At 54.0% G+C, this 20,879-nt stretch overlaps 8 protein-coding genes across 8 annotated transcripts; 5 read left to right on the top strand and 3 right to left on the bottom strand.

The window, feature by feature from the left end:
• Positions 1–128: 128 nt before the first annotated feature.
• PFLUO_LOCUS5950 (Type I Iterative PKS) lies at positions 129–7,068 on the top strand (the record flags this gene model as incomplete). The annotated part of the gene is made up of 4 exons (XM_073783447.1): positions 129–826; positions 886–5,818; positions 5,875–6,195; positions 6,253–7,068. 4 exons carry the CDS (start codon positions 129–131, stop codon positions 7,066–7,068), a joined length of 6,768 nt encoding a protein of 2,255 aa, XP_073640001.1.
• A 214-nt stretch (positions 7,069–7,282) lies between these two features.
• On the top strand, positions 7,283–8,347 carry PFLUO_LOCUS5951 (uncharacterized protein; the record flags this gene model as incomplete). The annotated part of the gene is made up of 2 exons (XM_073783448.1): positions 7,283–7,444; positions 7,508–8,347. 2 exons carry the CDS (start codon positions 7,283–7,285, stop codon positions 8,345–8,347), a joined length of 1,002 nt encoding a protein of 333 aa, XP_073640002.1.
• Positions 8,348–8,994: 647 nt separating this feature from the next.
• PFLUO_LOCUS5952 (guanine nucleotide-binding protein subunit alpha) lies at positions 8,995–10,217 on the bottom strand (the record flags this gene model as incomplete). The annotated part of the gene is made up of 4 exons (XM_073783449.1): positions 8,995–9,038; positions 9,092–9,648; positions 9,703–10,045; positions 10,100–10,217. The coding sequence occupies 4 exons, from the start codon at positions 10,215–10,217 to the stop codon at positions 8,995–8,997; spliced, it is 1,062 nt and encodes a 353-aa protein (XP_073640003.1).
• Positions 10,218–12,322: 2,105 nt separating this feature from the next.
• PFLUO_LOCUS5953 (uncharacterized protein) lies at positions 12,323–13,199 on the top strand (the record flags this gene model as incomplete). The annotated part of the gene is made up of 3 exons (XM_073783450.1): positions 12,323–12,876; positions 12,930–13,007; positions 13,061–13,199. The coding sequence occupies 3 exons, from the start codon at positions 12,323–12,325 to the stop codon at positions 13,197–13,199; spliced, it is 771 nt and encodes a 256-aa protein (XP_073640004.1).
• Positions 13,200–13,491: 292 nt separating this feature from the next.
• Positions 13,492–14,310, top strand: PFLUO_LOCUS5954 (uncharacterized protein; the record flags this gene model as incomplete). The annotated part of the gene is made up of 3 exons (XM_073783451.1): positions 13,492–13,525; positions 13,582–13,682; positions 13,747–14,310. 3 exons carry the CDS (start codon positions 13,492–13,494, stop codon positions 14,308–14,310), a joined length of 699 nt encoding a protein of 232 aa, XP_073640005.1.
• Positions 14,311–14,476: 166 nt separating this feature from the next.
• PFLUO_LOCUS5955 (geranylgeranyl pyrophosphate synthetase) lies at positions 14,477–15,584 on the bottom strand (the record flags this gene model as incomplete). Its single annotated transcript, XM_073783452.1, has 2 exons — positions 14,477–15,230; positions 15,298–15,584. 2 exons carry the CDS (start codon positions 15,582–15,584, stop codon positions 14,477–14,479), a joined length of 1,041 nt encoding a protein of 346 aa, XP_073640006.1.
• An 870-nt stretch (positions 15,585–16,454) lies between these two features.
• PFLUO_LOCUS5956 (uncharacterized protein) lies at positions 16,455–17,379 on the top strand (the record flags this gene model as incomplete). The annotated part of the gene is made up of 2 exons (XM_073783453.1): positions 16,455–16,716; positions 16,772–17,379. 2 exons carry the CDS (start codon positions 16,455–16,457, stop codon positions 17,377–17,379), a joined length of 870 nt encoding a protein of 289 aa, XP_073640007.1.
• Positions 17,380–17,947: 568 nt separating this feature from the next.
• PFLUO_LOCUS5957 (uncharacterized protein) lies at positions 17,948–18,889 on the bottom strand (the record flags this gene model as incomplete). Its single annotated transcript, XM_073783454.1, has 1 exon — positions 17,948–18,889. The coding sequence occupies one exon, from the start codon at positions 18,887–18,889 to the stop codon at positions 17,948–17,950; it is 942 nt and encodes a 313-aa protein (XP_073640008.1).
• Between the last annotated feature and the right edge of the window lie 1,990 nt (positions 18,890–20,879).

The raw sequence follows: 20,879 nt of genomic DNA on the forward strand, positions 1-20,879 counted from the left end.
GGACAATCCGGTTGGAGGACCATGGTTGCTAGCTATAAATTTACCCTGGCCGCTCCAGCGCGCGTTGTCAATCTTGTCCATTGCGTTTTGGTTGCAGCTCTCCACCTGTCAGTTCATAGATAGCAACCATGAACGGCGCTGCAGAACCCAACGGATGCAATGGGGGCCACGATGCACCACAACCCATTGCCATCATAGGGTACGCCTGCCGACTGCCCGGCCAAGTAAGCTCCCCCAGCGACCTCTGGGAGCTATGCACACGGCGGCGTAGCGGGTGGAAGCCCATGCCCAAAGACCGATTCTCGTTCGATGCATTCCACCATCCCAATCCTTCCAAATTAGGTACCACGAATCCCGCGGGAGGATACTTTCTCGATGAAGATATTGGACGGTTTGACGCCCCCTTTTTCAATGTGACCGTCCCAGAAGCTATTTCCATGGATCCGCAGCAGCGCATGCTGCTTGAGTGTTCATACGAGGCCTTGGAAAGTGCTGGAATACCAAAGGAATCCCTCTCTAGAAGGAACGTGGGGGTGTTTGTTGGCGGCAATTTCGCCGACTATGAGCTCAACAATGTCCGCGACGTCGAGACCATTCCCTTATACCAGGCCACCGGCTGTGCGAATGCCCTCCAATCCAATCGGATCTCATATTTCTTTGACCTGGCGGGGCCCAGTCTCACAGTCGACACTGCATGCTCGTCATCTCTCGTAGCTTTGCATTATGCCGTCCAGAGCTTGCGAAGTGGAGAGTCAAAAGAAGCCCTAGTCGCGGGTTGTCATTTGAATGTGCTCCCAGACCTATTTGTTTCGATGTCCATGTCACAGTGAGTAAAAGCCACGTCAGTATACAATACAGCTGTTCATTTTCTGACGCAAATTGCAGGTTGTTTAATGATGACGGCAAAACATTCGCCTTTGAAGAAAGAGCCAAATCCGGTTTTGCGCGAGGAGAGGGTGCAGGAGTCGTGATGCTCAAGCCCCTCGATGCCGCCCTGCGCGATGGCGACACCGTTCGAGCGGTCATTCTCAATTCAGGTGTCAACCAAGATGGCCGAACAAAGGGAATTACGTTGCCCAACGGCCTTGCTCAGGAAGAGTTGATCCGCCGGGTATACCAAGATGCCCACCTCAACCCGGATGATTGTGCTTTTGCAGAGATGCATGGGACTGGCACCAAAGCTGGAGATCCGATTGAAGCAGCAGGAGTCCATGCTGCGCTCGGGCAGAATCGCTCGCCGAAGAATCCGCTCTATATCGGCTCGGTCAAATCCAATGTCGGCCACCTGGAGGGTGCGAGTGGCGTCATCTCAATCATCAAGGCGGCGATGATGCTCGATAACGGTTTATTACTGCCGAATGCAGACTATAAGAAGCCAAACCCCAATATCCCATTAAGTGAATACAATATGAAGGTCGTGGCGTCCACACGGCCCTGGCCTCGGGGAAAGAAATATGTTAGCGTCTCCAACTACGGCTTTGGGGGAACCAACGCCCATGTCGTCCTCGAGAAGCCACCTCTAATCTCCAAGCCTTCGAATGATGATGAGGTAGTTGCGGACCCAAAGACCAAGCTTTTCCTCATTTCTGCCAACGACAAGGAGTCATTGAGCCAAAGAATTCAAGACTTTACAGTCTACTTCGAACAACGGCCGGAAGTATTTGAAAAAGCCCTCTTCGGGAACTTTGCCTACACCCTCGGGAACAAATCCTCCCAACTTGCATACCGGGTCGGCCTGTCTGCCACCTCACTCGACAATCTTGGAGTACGCCTCGCGCAGCTGAAAATCAACCCGGTGCGAGTTCTCGGAGCCCCGACAATATCTTTTGTCTTCACCGGACAAGGAGCTCAGTGGGCTCAGATGGGCGTTCCACTTATGGAAGAGTACCCGGTCTTTGCATCAGCAATGAAACGAGCCGACATGTGTCTCAAGAATCTTGGGGCGGAGTTCTCACTCGTCGAAGAGTTGCGAAAAGACGCTGCCACTTCTAAGATCAACTCACCGCACCTCAGCCAGCCTGCTTGTACAGCACTTCAGATTGGTCTGGTTCTTCTTCTTGAGTCATGGGGGATCCGCTCTGCTTCGGTCGTAGGACACAGCTCTGGTGAGATTAGTGCAGCTTTTGCAGCCGGTGTATATGACATGGAGTCCGCTATGGCGCTTGCATACCGTCGTGGCCAAATGACCCAAGTGCTGAAAGCATCATTCCCAACTCTCCAAGGCACCATGATTGCAATCGGTGCTGGCCGTGACGAAGTTGAACCGATGCTGAAGACCCTCAATGGGTATGCGACTGTGGCTTGTGTGAACAGCCCTTCCAGTGTGACTGTATCTGGAGGGGTGTCTGCAATTGCGCAACTCGAGACCATTCTGCAGGACAAACAGCTCTTCAACAGACGACTGAAGATCGACGTTGCTTACCACTCTGACCACATGAAGAACGTCGCCGATGAGTACTTGGCCGCAATTGCATCAATCCAACCTTCTGAATCGGCCACAGCTATGTTCTATTCTTCAGTTTTGGGTCGAATTGCCGATGCCTCCGAGTTGGGCCCGTCATACTGGGTTCAGAATCTCACCTCGCCCGTATTGTTCCCCGACGCACTCGGCAAGATGTGTGTCGGTGACCAGAGACCCAATCTGCTCGTCGAGGTTGGCCCGCACTCTGCCCTGAAGGGGCCTATCTTGGATACCCTGAAGAGCCTCGGGCCAGTAGCCATGAAGATTGGGTATGCACCCACGGTTCTCCGCAATTCAGATGCCGCAGAGTCAGTCCTGGGTACAGCCGCCGCAGCGTACACAAGAGGCGCCATACTAAACATGACGGAGGTGAACTTCCCCTGCACCGGCGCGAAGAACCGCTCCTTCTTGACCGACTTGCCTCGCTACCCCTGGCAGCATGGAACGCGATACTGGCACGAATCACGCATTGCCCAGAAGCATACGCACAGAGACGGCGCGAGAAATGACATCCTCGGCGTAATGGCCAATTACTCGAATGATCTGGAGCCAACATGGCGCAACATCGTCCGCCTGGATGACATCCCCTGGCTTCGAGACCACAAGATGCAAGGCATGACCGTGTACCCATTGGCTGGGTATCTGGCCATGGCCATCGAAGCCGCTCAAAGGCGCGCAACACAGCAAGATGTGACAGTCTCTCAATTTGAACTGCGAGAGGTGAACGTAGGCTCAGCTCTCGTGCTAAGCGATGATGTTGACGTCGAGACCAACGTCACCCTTCGACCCTACGCTGAAGGCACGCGCGGCACTTCAGACGTATGGGACGAGTTCCGGATCTACTCATGGAGTACCAAACGAGGATGGACGGAGCACTGCTCAGGTCTCATCCGTATTCGCGCGCAAAAGAGCCAGGCGGCTGCCGTCTCGAGCCACGCTATGACCGAAAGCCTTCATGTGCAAACACAAATCGCCAAAATGAAGTCTGCTGCCGCGTACAAAATTGACTCGCAGCACATGTACAAGGTCCTAACGGATGTTGGAGCCGGGTACGGTACGACTTTCCAAGGTATTGAGAACTGCTTTGCCGACCCGTATACATGTCGTGCCGACCTTGTCATCAAGGACACCAAGGCGACGATGCCCAAGGAATTCGAACCCAAGTTGACTGTCCACCCGGCTTTCCTTGACGGACTGTTGCATCTCGTCTGGCCAATGCTCGGTCAGGGACGAATGGAGTTGGATGTGCTCTATATGCCGACCAGAATAAAGCAATTCACCATCAGCCGGAACGTCCCAACCATTCCCGGTGAATTTCTGAAGATCTATGGGAATGGAAGTCCGAGTCTCCCTACCCCAGAACCGACTCGATTTGATCTTTTCGCCACTCCGGAGAACTCCACTGAGGTTTTGATGAACATGGAAGGCCTCATCATGACTCCGCTTAGGGAGGCGGGCGCCAGCCGTGGTGAAGAGGTTCGCAAATTGTGCTACAAGTTTGAATGGCAGCCATTGGCCAACGGAGAGCAAGTCAACGAAATTGATGGAGATGCTCAAATTAGCAACGGCGATGCAACAAATGGACATGCAGAGACCAATGGCCATGCCACGAACGGCGATTCTCATATCAACGGCGTCGATGGTGCCAATGGACATGGAGAGACTAACGGCCATGCCACAAACGGCGATATCAACGGCATCAATGGTACCAATGGTGTCAATGGACATGCAGCGCCTAATGGGACCTCACATGTGAACGGCAACGGTGTCATCGGCGCCGTGCCTGAGAACGAAAACAACTCAAAGGTCCAGCAGCGTGAGCTGTCAATCGCGCATTTTGGAAAAATTGACGGTGTCGCCGATCAACTATGCGATGCCCTCGGCTCTGGCTGGCGTTCGTCAATTTGCTCGCTGGACGAGATCGACTCCTCCAAGAAACACGTTGTCGTCCTTCAAACCGGCGGCGCTAGCTCTCTGCGAACACTCACCACTGAGTCCTTTGCCAGCGTCCAGAAAGCGCTCTTGATAGCCGACAACGTCCTCTGGGTATATAGGAATGATATGCCCGATGCGCAGATGATCGTTGGTCTAGCTCGTACGCTCCGGTCCGAGGCTCTCGCGAAAATTGCCACTCTAGGTCTTGATGCACAAGATCTTGTCACGCCCGCAGAGCCACTTCTGGCTGCAATTCACGCTCTCTGGCCCTGTGATGGTGCACAGCCGTGTGAAGATTTCGAGTTCAGGACCAAGGGCTCTGAGCTTCTTGTTCCTCGCGCTGTGAACGACGATGCAGTCAACTCCTTCGTGCATAACGAGACCCATGATCTGACGATCTCGTCGCAGCCCTTCAGTCAGCCTGGTCGGCGTTTCAAGCTTCAGATCGGCAGCCCGGGAGCTCTCGACACGTTTTACTTTGTCGATGACGAGCCCGGCCCATTGGGTGCAGATGACGTCGAGATCAAAGTCGTCTGTACCGGAACGAATTTCAAGGACATTATGGTCTCCATGGGCCAACTAGCTCAGCCATACATTGGTATTGAGTGCAGTGGTGTCATTTCATCTGTGGGCTCAAATGTGAATGACCTCCAGATTGGTCAAAGAGTTATGGCCATGCCATTGGGCGGTTATTCGACATATGCACGATGCAAAGGAACCAGCGTCGTTCCGATTTCTGACAGCATGTCTTTCGAGGTTGCAGCGACGGTTCCAGTTGTGTTTTGTACTGCATACTACGCCCTCTTTGATCTGGGTCAGTTGCAAGCCGGTGAGCGAGTTCTCATACACGCCGGTGCCGGTGGTGTTGGTCAAGCTGCGATCATGCTGGCGCAGATGGCCGGTGCCGATATCTTTGTGACTGTCGGCAGCCTCGAGAAGAAGCAGTTCCTGATGACGAAGTATTCCATCCCAGAAGACCGGATCTTCTACAGTCGTGACGTGTCCTTTAGTCGTGGCATCAAGAGAGCTACTGACAACGAGGGTGTGGATGTCGTGTTGAACTCCCTTGCGGGCGACCTCCTTCGTGAGACATGGGAGTGTCTGGCGCCATTTGGGCGATTTGTAGAGATTGGCAAGGCGGATATCACCAAGAACACTCGCCTTGATATGCTGCCATTCGAGTACAATGTCACCTTCTCCTCGGTAGATTTGACCAAAGTTGCTCAATATCGGCCCAAGCTGATGAAACGTCTTTTGAATGATGTTTCCCGGTTAATGGACCAGGATCAGGCATCGATCAAGCCCATCTCCCCCATAACCACATACCGGATCTCCGAGCTTGAAGCAGCATTCCGAACACTGCAAACAGGCAAGAACATGGGCAAGCTTGTTGTTGTTCCACATGAAGATGACTACGTCAAGGTAAGCAAGGAACTGCTCTGTTGGTGAGAAAGCCAAACTGATTTTGTTTTCTTTAGGTTGTGGCACCTAAGACCAGCCCCAATCTCCTGCGCGCCGATGCTTCGTACATCCTAATTGGTGGCACTGGAGGTCTAGGAAGAAGCATGGCAAAGTGGATGTCGACAAAGGGAGCCAAGAACATCGTTCTCGTGTCGCGGAGAGCATCAGTCAACAACAATGTCCAAGCCCTGATCGACGACTTGGCTCTCAACGGAGCGCGAGTGGTGGTGAAAGCGTGCGACGTGAGCAGCAGGCTGTCAGTCGATGCACTCATCAAGGAAGACATGAAAGACATGCCTCCCGTGCGCGGTATGGTGCACGGTACGATGGTTCTTCGAGTAAGTGCAGTCACCCAGTAAATCCACAGATTTTTCACTGACCAGCGACATCTCTAGGACATGCTCTTTGAACAGATGACGCTGGATGACTTCCAAGCTGTGGTCACCGGCAAGGTCGACGGTGCGTGGAATCTTCACCATGCGCTCGCCGACTCGCCCCTGGACTTCTTCGTCGCGCTCTCTTCCGTGGCAGGCGTCGTAGGAAATCGAGGCCAAGCCGCATACTCAGCAGCTAATGTGTTCCTGGACGGGTTCATGGAGTATCGTCGGTCTCTGGGACTCCCCGGGACGTCCATTGACCTGGCTGCCGTGAGCGATGTAGGCTACTTGGCGGACACCGATGCGAAGCGTCAAGCAGAGGTGCTGAAGAACATCGGCAGCCAGACTGTTGACGAGTCGGAGGTACTGGCCCTCCTTGCCGCAGCCATCACGGGCGACCTGGATAGGTCCAGCGGAGGTCAGTGCATTACTGGTCTAGGGCTCGACGGCGACCTGGACAACTTCTGGGTTCAAGATGCCAAGTTCAGCGTGTTGTATGAAGCTGCCAAAGCCAAGCTAGGCAATGGCCCTCAGTTAAGTGAGCCGACGGTGCCTCTGCGCGTGAAGTTGCAGGCTGTTCCGGACAAGGAGACCGCGCTGCAGGTCTGCTACTCCGCCCTAGCAGCCAAACTATCGCAGGTACTTGTCATCTCACTGGAGGATATGGATCCCTCTGTAACAGTGTCATCGCTGGGTCTGGACTCTCTGGTGGCTATTGAGATCCGCAACTGGATCGCGCGCGAGGCCTCGGCCAACGTTCAAGTCCTAGAACTATTGTCCAGTGGGTCTCTCATGGCGCTAGCGGAGATCATTGTCAACAAATCACAGGCATAGACAAGAGTAGGGTGGGATTTGATGATATATAGAGCTGCGATAATATTTGGTCAATAGTTAATTCAATTTGTTTATAAATGCTTTTAGTTTCAATGTTGTATAGAGGCGACAAGAGTTGAGGCCTGAGGTTCTTGTTGATGGGTCACCTGATCCTCTCACTACTACGTGCAACTTGATTGCCTTCCTATCTTCCTCCCCGTCACACCCAACAGTCATGGCCGTCACCGCATACGCCTCCCCAGCAGGGGACCCCCTTCAACTCAGCCTCCTCAATGTATCTCGCCTCTTCACTCGATTAGAGCACAACCTGCTTTCTCCGACGACAGACATCCACTCCCTCCGCCGATCCGAGCACCAGCGCCTGCGCGTGAGCAAGGTATGAGCAGAGAACTCACTATTCTAAAGGCAAGTAAAGACAAGTCTAACAAATGGAACTTAGAATATCGATTATGCCCGCACCCTCCTTACTCAGCTCGAGCGCTCACTACCTCAACTGAAACCGCCAGCCCGGAGACACGAGGCTCAGTCGGAGATAGCACGAGATCGGGCACTGTTGAAGCGCATGCAGAGCGTACTGGACGAGGCGGAGGATCGCGCAGAAGATGAAGATGAGGATGATGAGGAATGGGGGACGTTGTTTTCTAAGCCTGTGGTGGAGAAGGTTGTTTCTTCAGTGCCATCGACTGGTCATCTGGAGCGGGCCCGGATACACGATCATCAAAGGGGAGGCGAGGACAACGAAGACATCGAAGTGGAGGTGGAGTCAACAGGGAATACACCTGCTGCCGACACTACCATCCTCCCCACAACTACATCTACAACGGCTCCCCCTCCAACAGCAACAACATCCACCCTCCGCAACCGACACAACACCCACGAGCCACCAACAAAAGCAAAAGCAACAGGAACCAGCACCTCGTCCTCCCCACCAGCACCACCACCAGAAAAGCTCGCTACAGCAGAGCAAGAACTTTCCTCCTCGCGCCTGGAACAAGAGGACCTAACTAGCTCGCTGCTCTCGCTGGCCGGCCAGCTCAAGGCATCGTCGCAGTCCTTCCAGACCACGCTCGAAAGCGAAAAGTCGGTACTAGACCGGGCAGTGCAAGGGATTGACAAGACAAGTACCACGATGGAGGCGGCGGGGAAGCGCATGGGGATGCTGCGGCGGATGACGGAGGGAAAGGGGTGGTGGGGACGGATGATGCTGTATGCATGGATCTTTGGGCTGTGGCTGGTGGCCGTCTTGATTGTGTTTGTTGGACCGAAGTTGCGCTTTTAGTTTTTGCCAGTCAAAGATACCCGGAACGATTCAATAATAAAAAATTGATGCATGGACTACATAATGAATAAAAAGACAAGTCTATCAGAAGCCCTGATTCAAATTCCTGAATTTCAGACAATAACCCAACGACCGACCTGGCATGACACATGAGAAGAGACATGAAAATCCCGCGGATCCTGCCCTTTCTTCCCCGTGCCCAATGCCCAGATGGTCGCGCGAGGCTTCCAACGGACGCGAGACCAAGGAAATGATGGGGAGGGTTGACGGTATGTTTACATACAAACAGCGACAAACAAACAGTAGGGGGAAAGAAAAGGAAAACCAAAGAAGAGATGATAGGATATCCAGCATTCAAATCAAAAAAAAAAGGACAGAAAAAAAGAAACTCAAAAGGGCCTGAGGGGGCAGTAGACGAAGAAAGAATTTCCGGCTCGACGTCGTAGAGGAGATCGGCAAGGTGGTGACTGAGAGGTAAATTGTGCCGATGTTGCTTAATCGTGGCGAAGGGAAAGATGATTAAATGAAGAAAACAAAAAATAAAAAACGCCGGAATCTGGAAGAATGAGTATTTTGACCGCGCGCCATGGGGTCGGCCCGATTAGACATACGATCTAGATTCAACACTTCAACACGGGGAAGAGCAATTAAATCAGACCACACAATCGGAGGTTCTCCTGGATAATAATATCTGCCGCATTGATTAGCAAGTGTAGTTCGGCGAGGGATCGAGACAAAGCTTACCATTCACAGCGGCCATGACGAAGCGGATCTGGGTGGTGTCGGTGGCGCAGGTAAAGTGGGTGTAGATCTGCTTCTGCTCGGCCTGGTTCAAGGACACGAAGCGGTTGAGGATGTAGTCGCAGGCCGCGGCGTAGTCACCACCGCCCTCATAGTCGGGGAAGTAGTGCTTCATTGGGCTGGCCGGAAGCTTCTCCTTGAAGCGATCGATCTTGTTAAGGAAGAGAATGATAGAGGTCTTGATGAACCACCGCGAGTTGCAGATCGAGTCAAACAGAGTGAGCGCCTCCTGCATACGGTTGACCGTCTCATCCTCAAAGAGCAGCTGGTCGTACTCGGAGATGGCAACCAGGAACAGAATGGTGGTGACATTCTCGAAGCAGTGGATCCACTTCTTCCGCTCGGACCGTTGGCCACCCACATCGAACATCCGGTAGGTCAAATCGCCAATAATGAAGGTCGTCTCGGTGATACCGGTGGTCTTGACACGAGAGCGGAGCACATCCTGGTCGGTGGGCATGTAGTCGGCCTGGCCAATGCGGTCAATGGCATCGAAGTAGCTAAAAATTGGTGAGAAAAGAGACAGCGCGTCACACACACAAGACACTACTCACTATTTGGCGGAGTCGTTCAACTGGTATTCACGGGAACGCTTGAAGCACTCCTGGACACCGGTGTCGCGCCACAGGGCGCCAATGGCGTTGCCAACTTCCGGCGGGATGCTGTCACCCTCGATCTGGGCGGGCTGCATAAAGACGGTCTGCACATGATACTCGTTGCGCTGGTCCTCCAGCGGCAGCTCGAGAGACTCCATCGCCTCGAGGATCACCCGCATCGACTGAACCGTGTTGCTGTAAATGATCTCCTTGAACGACTCCCGTTCGTCGGGCGAGTATCCGCCCTCATGGATCAACTTCATCTGCTTGAGAATCGTCGACTTGCCTGACTCTCCGGCTCCTACACTGTTATCAGCACCGTCCATCCGGTTTTGGGCCAGTCAATCCATCCTACCGAGCAGCAGCATCTTGATCTCATTCCGTTGCATCATCTTGTCACGCTTGAGCTGGTTCTCAATCTCCTCGTTCCGCGCCTTCCCCTCCTTATCCTCAGTGCTCATTCCACAACCCATGTTGGCGGTGATGGATGGGTCGAATAAACGAAAGTGGCGGTCAAAAACCGGAGAGAAATATCAAAGTAGCGGGAGGGGTTGAATCGGTTGATCGGGGCTGGAGAATCGTCCGGTCACTGTCAGCAATCGAGTTTCTTTTTTCTCTCTTCTCCGACGAAACCGTGTCAAGGATAGGTGCGTCGGTGGTACAAGCTTCCCGCTGACGATTCGACGGCAGGCCTCGACAGCGCGCTGCAAGGAGGGGGATTCGGATGAGGCTGTCACGGCAACGCATGCAGTTTCCAGACCGCACGAGCACGAGGTGAAAGGGGAGATCGCTACACACCTGAAACTAAAGCCCGGACTGGAAGCGCGATACCGGGGGGAGGCGATAGGGAACCGAAAAAGGAGGGAAATCGTCGGAAGAAAAGAAGGAGAGTAGTAAAGAAAAGCGATGATTCCAATTCCAAGACGGTAAAGGAGAAAAGGAAGAGTTAAGAGCGGGCGAGGTGGGCAGGTTTGCAGGAAAGAGGATAGAATACCAGGCCAGAGTAAGGGGGAAAAGGACGAGGGGGGGAATTGGCAAAGTTTCATTCAGCCGGGAACCGTAATACCACGGATCAACGTGAGGAAGAAGGTATCTGACGCTCCCGATACACGCTCCGTTTGGACTGCCGGCCTGAGCGTGTGTGATTGGTGGGGGGCGGGAGAGTGGGCCAGCCACGCTGGGCCAACGATTTGGCCCTCGTACACTTTCTCTTTGTCGCTCTTCGTTCTGCACCACGCCTGATCTTCTTGCTTTCCCGGTCATCGGCATCATCATCATCATCGGTCGGTCAGCAGCACGAGCAGTCTCCAATTCGCCATCGTGATGGCGAAAAGTGTAACCCCCCTGACCACGCCAGAATCAGGGGAATTATTAATGGATCCTGCAGATCGCCGGCCCTGGTGGAGAACGGTCACTACAGTACATGCAAAACCTGCGCCCGAGACACACTCTAACGACCACTCTAACTATAGTTACTCAGACACACTAGGCGTGGGGAAGACAAAGGCTGGAGGATCATCAGTCACCGATGGAGTTTCAATGTCTTCCAGAAGGAGTGTGTTGGACTCTTGCCGAGTGCGACCCAGGCGTGGCAGACTGGAACCTGCAGTTGGTTTGTTGCACAACCACGAAAAGGACCCCTGTCACATCCACTAGTCCGTCATCTTCGGTTCGGCCAGGATGCCTTCCCCTGAGTGTGACGATGGTTTCTGCACAGTCGGCAGCCCCCGCCCCATCAGCTAGTGACTTCTAGCCGTTTTCTTTTGCCGCGCGCTTTTCCTGTTCGTATGGCAAGCCGGTGGCCCCATTTGACCGTTCACTTTGCCCTCGCGCTATTGAATTTTTTTTTTATCTCCGCAGGACAAAGGATTGTCGGGCTTGACAGAGGCGGAGTCCCTCGGTGCTGAACAAGCATGTACTAGTGGCCCTGAGCACCATGTGTCGCCTGGTCGATCGAGATCGAGAACCCAACCCTGCTAGCGTAACAGGCTCCATGAACTATCGCCATATAATACGCCATGCCAAGTACTAAGTAACGCGGAGTGACGGTGAAATGGCCACAATTGTATGGTGGTCCTTCTTCCCAAAACCGTGGTGTTTCCACCTATGCGCCGCTGCCTCCCTAACAATAAAACCCTTTGCCTAATGTAGGCAAGCCCATAATAATACCACAACACGTCGCATAGCGACTTGTCATCCCGACGGCTTTATTATAAGGAGTGTGAAAAGAACTATAAAGTAAGGCAATACAAAACTAACCGGCCCTTCGTAAAACTCTCTACCCTTCCACTCTTACCTGCTAGGCCGTTCACATGACATTAGTAATTATATAGTCATTTTCTTCACATACGCAATTTCCATCCCAAAATTGCTTTGATACCAGGAAAATACGGCACAAAACTTTCTTAATTGAGCCTAGTGGGTGTCACTTCCTCTCTACGAGGTCTAAGCTTTGCTTTTCTGGTTTGCCCTGATCAGTTTTACATCAAAAACTCTCGTCTTCTTCACTCCCATCTTGAAACCAGCTTTAATTTATCAAACCGCCTTCATCCATCCTTACAAAACTCATCAAGGCAGCATGGACAATCCCGAAACTGCCGAGTTCCTGTGCGTCCTTGAAGGCACGGACGTCACTCTCGAACCACCATCTGAGCCGCTTCTCCACCTGTCCAGCCAAACCTGGGTGATCGATAAGAAGCTCTCTGAACGATCTCAATCGATGACACACCAGGACGTTGCCGATGGCCTTGGGTTCCCGTTCGCAGCTGCTCAATTTCTGTGCCATCGCAAGGAAAATCCGAGCCAGAAAGCTTTTATGCGGATCTATCTTCAAATTGTCATTGGCACTCAATATCAGAACCATCAGATTCGACGAAAGCAGGCTGCGAAGCCACCGCCGCACGTTGAGTTGACGGCTTTGAAAGCGCTCAAGATATTGGAATGCGATGTTGTCCCTGATCTCCTTGCCTACCAAGGGGGAAAGCAAGGCGATGATAGTATCGTCCCGGGAGGCTATATCACTTATGTGGTCTGGGATAAAGTCCCCGGGGAGCCCCTAAGTGCAGAAGAATTCTGGAGGCTTGATGTGGAATCCCGCCAAGCGATCCGCGATAAATTTCGTGAAACCTTTCCGTAAGTTTACAGAACTGTCTGTCTGGCGTGATCTCAATTGACCTGAAATTCAGAAAGCTGAAGAAGTGTGGTTATCTACCGCGTATGTCGACCATATCGAAGATCATCTATGACAAGGCCACCGAGAAGATGTATGTCTCTATCCATTGTTGAGTAACGAACACTAGAAACTGACAACAATTAGGCATTTCTCGGGGTTTTCACGCGCAGGCCGTACTGATACAAACGAAGAGTGGCATGACAAGTACTACGTTCTGTTCCGTTTGGCCAAGCCATCCCCGAAGACGGACTGGGCCAAGGATACCACAGCGTGGACTTGGTGAACCGCGAAGTCACACTCAAATGGACCTCTGGAAGGAAATAACCGTCGAGAGTTCTTCTACTATCCGGATCAATCTTCAAATTTACGACGTAATAGAAGAATTGAAATCATCACCACAATAGAGGATCCCGTATTGTTCTACCGGGTGTTCTACCATGGTTCTCCCCCGATCGCTAGTGGCGCCGATCTGATCTGATTTTTCGGCTCCACCCGAAGCTTCCCCCCTTCCGCGGCTTTATTGATTGTCTTTTCCCACAGCATACTACCCCCTGAACCCTCAAACAAGCGCAACCATGTCACACGAAATGGCCTACATGGGCCCGCGGGGTACGTTGACCATGGCATTGTTATTGTCCGTTTGCGTCTGACTAAAAAAAAAAAAGCCTTCAACCACGACCAAAGCAGTGATGCCGAGGCGGAATACGACCGACTGCGCGGTCTCGCGCGCCAGGAAGCCGCGAAGCGTGGCTCGTGTTTCCAGCGTGTACGTTGATATACCCTTCGCTCGCGACTTGTCGAAAATGATCACTGATGTCGATCGGAACCAGTCGCAAGAGGCCTACTCGAGCGGCGATGGCGCCGGCGCCAAACACCTGTCGGAGGAAGGCAAGGCGCACGGGCACAAGATGGACGAGTACAACAAGCAAGCCTCCGAGTTCATTTTCCGGGAGAACAACGCGTCGGGACGCGTCGAGGCCGATACCATCGATCTGCATGGCCAGTTCGTCGAGGAGGCCGAGGATATCCTGGAGGAGCGCATCAAGTACGCCAAGTCGCACGGGCAGAACCATTTACATGTCATCGTCGGCAAGGGTAACCATTCTGCCCACCATGTCCAAAAGATCAAGCCGCGCGTCGAGCAGATCTGCCAGGAGCTGGGCCTGCAGTATTCCACCGAGGAGAACGCCGGCCGCATGTACATCAACCTCACGGGTGGCGCGGCTGTCATGCCGCCCTCGTCGTCGCACCAGCACCCGCACCAGCCCTCTCACCAGCAATACCCCGGTCAACCGCACCAGCCTCAGCACCAGCCTCAGCAGCAGAACGAGACGGACCAAGCGCTGCCCAAGATCTTGCGCAAGCTCGAAAAGGCTTGCTGTGTGGTTATGTAAAGTGGAAATACCCTAGACAACAACTCATAGCAACAAACGTGTTTTCATTAATTCAAGTGCGCATGTGCCAAACAAAACATTCAACATTCAACACATCGAGGGTATATCATCAAACGATTTATCCGAAACATCATAACTCCATAGCCCAGTCTGATAGCAACAGCACTTACTCCTGCTGCTCCGGTTCCACCAGCGTCGTAGACGCAATCTTCTCCAACATCACACGCACCAACTGCCCATCCCCCGCGCCATTAATCCTTGGGGTCGAATCAATCCCCTCAATTAGCGACAGGGCGCGATCGCGCAGCTCCCGCACCACCTCGCGCGTATGCGCGAAACTTCCCGTGCTCTGCATATACTGCAGCGCATAGCGCTTCACCTCCTCGTCGCGCGGCTTCTGCTTGAGGATACTGATGAGCTGCAGGTTATTCGGGTTGGAGCGGATGCTGTGGATAATCGGGAATGAGAATTTGCCCTCGGTCAGATCCTCGCAGAGACCCTTGTTCTGGGTGTAGGTCGTGTTGGACAGATTCAAGTAGTCGTCGCAGATCTGGAAGATCAGGCCCATGACGTTCACTAGCGCCACGCAGTCCTTGCCCGTGGTGCTCTCGGCTTGCATCAGCTTGACGGCGAGCCGGAAGAGTCCGCCCGTCTTGTTGCCCACCATCTCGAGGTACTCATCTTCCGTGGGGCAGGTGAGCGTGTCCCGCCAGAAGAGGTCCATGCCCTGGCCGCGGTGTAGGTTCAGGATCTCTTTGACGTAGATGTCGAGTGCGGTGGGGTTGTTCAAGCGTTGGACCTCCTGCAGGGCGAGGAAGTAGACGTAGTTGGCGGAGTTGATGGTCTGCGCGGTGCCAAAGATGTTGTGCGCGACGGGGATGCCGCGTCGGAGAACGGAGTCGTCCTCGACGTCGTCGATTCTGCAAGCCATCCGCTAGGTCAGTGAAGAACGCGAGACAAAAACACCCCCCACCAAAAGAAACTTACAGCAGCGACGCCGTGTGCAGCATCGTGACCACCTTGGTGATGATTGCCAAGCTCTCCGGCGGAACCTGAAGCCACGAGTCAAACGCGGCGATCAGCTGGCGACGCACATCCTTGCCCGGGTGTTCATGCATGTAGTCGTAGGGACCCAGCACGATCTTCTCGTTTTTCGACGACCACGTCCCATGTCTGTGTTTTGTGCCGTCGACGCTGGACTTGTTGCGCCGGTGCTTCGACTTCGCCGGCACCCCGGGATGAGGCGATGACGATTCTCCGTCGGTAGTGGACATTGTTCGTCGGTGGACAGGGCCGTTTGTAGCGCTAACGGAGCTGGTTCGTGGGGGGACAGGGCCGGGAGGTTGGAAGGAAGAGCTCATGCTGGATGCCTGGACTCTCGCTTGAGGAGAGAGAAACAGCTCTTCACGGGGGGGGAAGAGCAAGATAGATGACGTCGGACAGCAGGCACCAGCACAAGAACTAGAATGACACTAGTTCCAGCGCCACGGGCTGCAAAGGATCTAGACGAGGTAACACTTGCACATGTTGCTTGCGCGGGGCCAAAAGGCAGGCCGTGACGCAGCAGGCGGGATGACTAAGCCTGTTTAGGAACTAAGCCCTAACTCGCCATGTACTAAAGTGGGGGAAAGACGGCTGGACTGGCGGTGCTGGGTGTCTGAGTGAGAGAGATGAAACACATGTAAAAAGATGATTGAGGATCCATCGGCAGTACCGAGATCACAAATGCCCCACTGTTTGCGAGATCCAGCGGAGGAGCATCGGAGACGGTCTCAGCCAGGGCGTCCTTCGCCATAGCAACTAGGAACAAGCCAGACCGTTTCAAAGCCGGGATCTAGCCCGCTAGTTATAATTAACAAGATTAACCTCCAGTCTCTGACGCCATCGCGGACGATCGTGCAAGGGACAATCAAGGCAGAGACAAAGAAGAAAGTGGGTGGCCGTGGCGTCGTCCCGGCAACCATCTTTATTTACCTGCGTGGCGGAGCTGAACCGATCCATCTCATCTCATTGTCCGACACGGACCACCCTTCGCATGATTTGATAAGGGATATGCGCCCACCAGCCCTGCTCTTTGTTCTGTTTTGACTGCGCCGGTGCTCTCCTGCGCAGCTTAAGCCCTCTCCCTTTGCACCTCTCTACCCATGGAGACACTGCTGGCGCATTCGTTTGACTATCTCTCGTCTTACGAGCCCAGCAAGATCCGCAAAGGATTGCGCCAGGTGGAGGGCCTGCTGGCGCAGATATGTCTGTCCAAGTCCAGGGCTTCCGCCGCAGCTGCGGACCGGCGGCGCTCGCTGCTCTCCTTTGACGCGCCGCAGCCGGTGCCCAAGTCGCTGTCGGAGCTGCGCGACGATCCGGCCTTTCGGGAATTCTTCAAGCTACAGGAGAGCTTCCAATGGAACGGTATGTTTCCGTTTATCAGTCTTGTCCGTATAACTTTCTGATCGTGTCATTCTAGTGGCCATGCGCTTGGTGGCATGTCTGGAACACCTCCTAGGACGAGGCAGCAATGGCACGAACGACATGCTCATCGTCTGCACGCTGGACCTCATCCAAGGCGCGCTCCTCCTGCACCCGCCGTCGCGCACGCTTTTCTGCCGAGAAATCTACATGAACCTTCTCCTCGATCTTTTGGACCCAATCAACTGCCCAGCCATCCAGTCCGCCACGCTCCTCTCCCTCGTCACCGCGCTGCTCGACTGTCCCGCCAACACCCGCACCTTCGAGAACCTCGACGGTCTTCTGACCGTGACCTCTCTGTTCAAGCAGCGCGCCACCACCCGCGAGGTGAAGCTCAAGCTCGTCGAGTTCCTATACTTCTATCTCATGCCGGAGACGCCCGTGCTTGCCAACGGCGCCAGTTCTCCCGGCCTCCAACGCAGCCCTAGCAAGCTCTCTCGAAATTCGCACGGCTCGAGGCCCGGCAGTGAGAGCGGCAAGCAGATGCCCCGTGACACGCGCACAACGGATGAGAAACAGGCCCTGCTGGGCCGATACCTGAATAATGTGGAGGACCTCGTTGAGGACCTCAAGGAGACTGCCCCGTTCGGCACAACGGTGTACTAAACGACCTTTTCTGTTCCATGGCGATGACCCATTCCAAGCCGTGATGATTCTTATTGTGTGCGATGACCGCTTCCGTTAATTTCGGTGACTTGACTTGACTTTTTTTTTCCACTTCTTATTCCCCCTTTTGTTCTTTTCTTCACGAAGCTTTCGAGTGACGTTTCTTTCCGCCCGAACGGCGTGATATGTGATTCAAGAGTGATGCTTTCTGCCTTCTTGCCATTCTCTTTTCTGTCTCCCTTTCTTTTGCCTCGTCATTCTCTTTCATTTCCGCTTTTCTTCCATTCTGGAATCGTGTCGACCTCTCGATTGGCCCCTTGCCTGGCCTTGGATATTTTCCTTCTGTCTGTTTATGGCGACATGATTGTGTATGATTCTTCACTGTGATAATTTTAGTTCACCACAATATGATCTTGTACGATACTAATTCTGCTGTGCACGGGGTAGTACATTGATTAATACAGTTATTAAATTGTCATCCCGAGTGCACACTATCCATAGAAATATATCCTAGAACTATATACTTCCAACCTTCCCCCCCACCACAACAATAAATCAGGGCACCAGATCAGGTCCCTAAGTGATCCAGTACCCACCGAATCTCCGCGGCCACTACATCCGGACGCACGAGGTGGACATTATGTCCACAGTCCGGGATATGCACTAGATGCGTACGCGACGACAGCTGTAGCTGTTCCTCCGTCAGCTCCTGATCAATGCCCTCCCACCTATCCAGTAGATCCCGAAACGCGCGCTGCTGCTCGGGAGTCCCATTACCCATTCCGACACCCGCAGCATAAACCCGTTCATACTCGCTGGCGCTATTACACCGAATCACCCCCAGCGGCCTAGATCCCAAAGCCCTCCTCTGAAACTGGTTCTTCTCCGCCAACGTCCGACAAACCTCCACCAACGAGCTCGCCTCCTGCTGCGCGGCACCGTCCACGCCGCGCGAGATATCAATCGCCCGCTGCCGCCACTGCTCTCTCGACAGGACCGACTGGTCCCGCAACCCGGTCACGGTCGCCCAGCGTAGCTCCCCCATGACAGCCGTGATATTCGGATCCGGGATCCGGAAGTAATCACACGCCCGCTCCGTCGCGCTCTCGCTCAGCACCATCCCCGCCACATCCTCGGGATAGGCATGCAGGTACTCGCGGGCGACGATGCCGCCGTACGAATGCGCCACTAGGAGCAGTGGCGCGGCGAGCCCGGCGCGCTGGAGTAGGCTGTGGAGGTTTTGCGCGGCGCTCACCGATGTTACACGGTAGGGTGCGCTTTCGCTGTGGCCTAGGCCGGACCGGTCGTAGAGCAGGATGCGACTGTGGGTTGCTACGAGGGACTCCACGGCGACGTGGGAGGATGCCACGTCTCCAGCGCCGGTGAGGATGATCACCAGTGGGTCTTTGGGGTTGTGTCGCTGGCCGCTGAGGTGGATGTGTAGGCTGTGGGTGCCGATGGAGATGAGTGAGGAGCCGGTGTAGGTGGTCCAGTCCGGGGATGGAGTCATGGTGGTGATTATAAGAAGTACTTAGGAAGAATATGAGAGTTGTTGAGGTGGGGTAGGTAATACGGGAAGAATGGTTCTACTGGAGAGAAAACAAGATAAATAAAAAGACTCTCGATTGATTGCTCGCGATAACCGAGATAGCTAGGCATCTAAGTGGATAGATGGGGGAGGCTATGGGATAATCGAGGGCAAGGGGGACAGGGTACATTCCCGACTGCGGCCCAGTAGTAGATAGATACTACCGGACTCTCAGGGACTGGAAATCGGGAATGGTGATTCAGATAATGAGCAGAGCACTGGCTGACAATCACCATTCCTCAACCGGCCCGACGACCGGACCCCGTGAGAATGCAATGGTGACAATGATTAGGTGTTGGACCAAAAGATACTGTCACTCCGGACGGAGGTAGCAAAGCTCTGTTCAAGGACTCGAGGAAACCAGGCGGCTCTCCGAAAAGCCCAGAGTCGATGACTTAACCTCCCCTGTGAGCGAGGAAGAAACCGACGGGACATTCGGGCGTCGAAGGAGCCCTGGCATCTCGAGCGAACAAGCGAACCTTTGCTTCTCCGAATGATAGACAAGTCGGCCTGTTGGAGGCCGTCCTGGAAATCCGTGGGACGTGGGTAGATTCACTCAGTCGTAATTACCCCCAACTTGACTGGCAAAGGCAGTGGAAACGCTGCGGGCATCATCATCATCGTGGAGATTGTTGCCTGGAGCGCCCCGAGTCACGCGAATGCTGGCGGAGCTGCCTCCAAAGATGCTGTTGTTGTCAGGAACACCCGGCCGGTAGGGCTCGCGGCCACCGGACTCCACATAACGCTTCAGACGATCGGATTGGCTGAGACTGGCCTGCTTGCTCATGTCGTTGATGCTCAAGCCACCGAGACTGACACCGCCCTGATCAACACCTCTTCCATCGACGATGCTGCCGGTGATATCGGACTCGGTGGCAGCCACGGACTCGCCAGCCACACTCGGAGTGCCCTTAGCCCGGTTACCGTTGGCACGGCGACCTCCAGAGATCGAGGGCCATGGCTCGGAGAAATTCTGGAACATCGGGGGATATCCAGAGGGAAGGCCAACGCCGCCCAGGGCGGACGAAGAATGGACGGAAGACACATCATCGGGGATATAGCCGACCACAGAACCAGAGTCATGGTACTCATTGCGCTGGCCATTGCGACCATTCATGGTGCCGCTATTGAGGTTGGAGGCCTGGTTGAAGGACGTCTGGAAGCGCTGGGGTCCGCGGTACGCCTGCTTCGGTCGGCTGAATTGGATCAGAGACTCTTGGAGATTGGACAGGGGCCCCTCCACAAGGCAGTGCCGCTCTTTAAAGTGCTGCAAGAGGAAGTTCCACAGGGGATGCTTGGACAACACCTTTGGGTTACCGAGAATAACCAGACCGAATCTCGCTCGAGTAAGAGCAACGTTGAGACGGCGGGGGTCACTCAAGAAACCGATACCTTGGTGGTCGTTCGAACGCACACAGGACAGAATGATGTAGTCCTTCTCACGGCCCTGGAAGGCATCGACCGAGGCCACCTCGATTTCCTTGTAGTGCTCCTTCTTGAAAGTGCCGGTCGCCTGCATGGAACTGACGATGTAGCTCCGCTGGCCCTCGTAAGGCGTGATAATACCGATGTCTCTAGGCTGCACGCCGGCCTTGAAGAAGCGGGTGACGATCTTCTCGACATTGGTGGCTTCGGTACGGTTAAGATACGAGGTTCCGGATGCCGAGATCTCTTCGTTGCCCAGGTTCGACCAGAACATCATGGGATCATCAATGATAGGCCAGGGGAAGTCGACGTCACGACGCACACGGTCGGCGATGGTGATACCGTTCTGCAGCGAGCCCTCGTAGAACATGTTTGATGGGAACTCGGAAAGACAGGGGTGCATACGATACTGGACGTTCAAGCGGATAGGCGAGCAGCCGAGAATGACCAGTCGCTCGAAGAGAGATTGGTTGAGACCGGCTTTGGC

Source organism: Penicillium psychrofluorescens (assembly GCF_964197705.1).
Source record: "Penicillium psychrofluorescens genome assembly, chromosome: 4".
Lineage (NCBI taxonomy): Eukaryota > Fungi > Ascomycota > Eurotiomycetes > Eurotiales > Aspergillaceae > Penicillium > Penicillium psychrofluorescens.